General features: G+C 47.0%; 1 protein-coding gene across 1 annotated transcript in view; it reads left to right on the top strand.

Moving 5' to 3' along the window:
* Positions 1–2500, top strand: part of cacna2d3a (calcium channel, voltage-dependent, alpha 2/delta subunit 3a) — an 87030-nt gene that overhangs the window by 79070 nt on the left and 5460 nt on the right. The window contains 3 exon segments of the mRNA XM_067239132.1: positions 17–69; positions 349–404; positions 2266–2380. Coding sequence (XP_067095233.1) covers positions 17–69; positions 349–404; positions 2266–2380 — 224 coding nt within the window.

The following is a 2500-nucleotide window of genomic DNA, read 5'->3' as shown; positions in this document are numbered from 1 at the left end:
TCCTCCTCTTTCCCAGCCCTACTTTGCCTTTATCGCCATGATGAAATGGCTACTAACAGAGCTCATCATGTAAGTGTAATGTGTGTGAGTGTGTCTGTGAGTGTGTGTGTGTGTGCATGTGGGTGTGTGTGTGTGAGGGAGAGAGGGAGAGAGAAAATGACTATATAATGATTACATTAGTCTTGCTTGTGAGAACAAAGAATATTCTCTTTTGGCCAAACATCTAGGACATTCCCACAATGCATCTGGATTTGTTGTCTTGGAATGAAGCTGGTGGTCATATATACTGACCCCCAGTGCATGATGGTAGTTGGAATTATCAGTTGATTGTGATTCTTATGTCTCCAGATTCTTGGTGGAGTTTAACCTGTACAGCTGGTGGTACTCTGACCTCACTACAAAAGGTACGTTACATCCAACTATTAACATCCCACATTAAGCTTAACTCGCCCAAACTGCTCTCATCGGGACTGTTGGCAAGACACTAATAAGCATGTTGAAGTGACCACCGCTTTAGGGAAGACCTGGTCTGTCCCAACAGAGTAGTACTATGGATTTAGAAAGCAAAATGTGTACATAAACACACTGGTGCACATCCCAGTACATACACGCTTTACCGTCGAAGACCTCTTCTTCACTTCTGATCTCTCTACTCTCCACCATCTCTCTGTCTTCCCCCTCCCCCCCCCCCCTCTCTCTCTCTCTCTCTCTCTCTCTCTCTCTGTCTCTCTCTCTCTCTCGGTGTGAGTCACTGTGACCGCTGGAAAACAGAATAACCAGTATAATAAATAACAATGTAGAACCTCAGCCCTTCGGAGGACAGAGATGGTAGAACATGACTTTGCCTTAAGTGACCTCAACGTATCATGTGACTCTGCCTGTGTTGTGTGTGTGTGTGGGCTTGTGTGTGTGTGTGTGTGTGTGTGTGTGTGTGTGTGAGTGTGTGTGAGTGTCTTGGCGTATGTGTCCAAGGGGGGGTTTGACTCGATCGTTTTATGATCTGCAAGGATGTATGTCATATTGGTGGCAGTGAGAAGCAATATCCGCTTTGTAACTAGAGCGACAGGCCTCTCCACACACACACACACACACCTCTCTGCCAAGGTAAGAACTTGATCTTTTCTCAGTACTTTATGGGGTGTGCAACGCTCGATCCCAGTCTGAACTCAGGCCTTCAGTAACCAGCATGAAATTAAGGCATTAGATGTGGTTTACTGTTGCCAAAACTAATATCTGAGATAGCTCTCTGAAACTCTCACAAACAGATAGGGGGGAGGGGAGCAGGAGGGGGTCCAGAAACGACAGGATGGAGTGAGAGAAAGAGGAGGCCAGGGTTGCAGCCTAAGGAAAGCTGTCAAATCCCTTTTTCTCGGCCCCCCGTCGTACCCCAGCGAGCGAGACGGGCTGAGGGCTGGCTCCTCTCCTGGACGTACAGCGCACTCACTATCTCACACCTCGCCAAGCCCACTTCTCAACCCAACTTCCCTGCCGTCTCTTTACAAGAGAGACGCAGGCTGCGGCCGAGCGCCACACACACACACACACACGGCGAGCGCCACACACACACACACTGCGAGCGCCACACACACACACGGCGAGCGCCACACACACACACGGCGAGCGCCACGGCAACAAATCCATGCAGGTCGTGGAGCTGAACTAATCCTGGTTGTTTAAAAGGCAGAGCTGCTTCCACAGAGCCAGTGGCCTCAGACTGCTTCCACACTCCAGCAGTTAAACGTCTGTTTTCTCACGATAATCGTTCTTTAATCCAGGAACCACGAAACATCCCGCGTGCAAAATCAAGACAAAATTCAGACTAGCGTTATATAAAATTATGTACAGGAAATATGTAAATCAAGAATATGATTTAAGTTGCCGTTCAAAACAGTGTGGAATGCCTTCTATTAGTCAACAGCTTCTTAAATGCAGTGCGTGTAGTACCGAGACTGACCATATAGTGGCAGTAGTGTTTAGGTAATGAAAGTGATGTTGAAGTGAGTGGTTTAGAAATACTCAGGGTTTTTTAAATGTGATTTAACATGCTGACTTTGGTTTATCAAGCAAGTGATCATAACAGGAGAGATGCTAAATGGGGTTTAAAGAACATCAGGATAAGATGTTTTACACACCTTCTACTTCTTAAATTAACTCTCCTTCTCACCCACCATCTGTCTCTCTGTTTCTCCCCAAATTTTCTCTCTCTCCCCCACTTTCTTCTTCACTTACTCTCTCTCTCTCTCTCTCTCTCTCTTTCTGCTGCAGCTCAGAGACTGGGCCGGACCATGTTAGTGCCGTGTGATACAGAGTACCCTGCCTTTGTCTCAGAAAGAACCATCAAAGAGACCACAGGAAACATCGACTGTGAGGACTGCATCAAGTATGTCCCTCTCTCTGTCTATGTCTCTCTCTCAGTCTCTCCCTCTCTCTCTGTTGTGTCCTGCTCTCTGTCCCTCTCTCTTTCTTTCTCTCTCCGTCTCTCTCTCACACAAATACTGTA

Source organism: Osmerus mordax, chromosome 7, assembly GCF_038355195.1.
Source record: "Osmerus mordax isolate fOsmMor3 chromosome 7, fOsmMor3.pri, whole genome shotgun sequence".
NCBI classification, from domain to species: Eukaryota; Metazoa; Chordata; class Actinopteri; order Osmeriformes; family Osmeridae; genus Osmerus; species Osmerus mordax.
The sequence above is the reverse complement of the archived record's forward strand: the minus strand, read 5'-3'. Positions and strand labels throughout refer to the sequence as shown.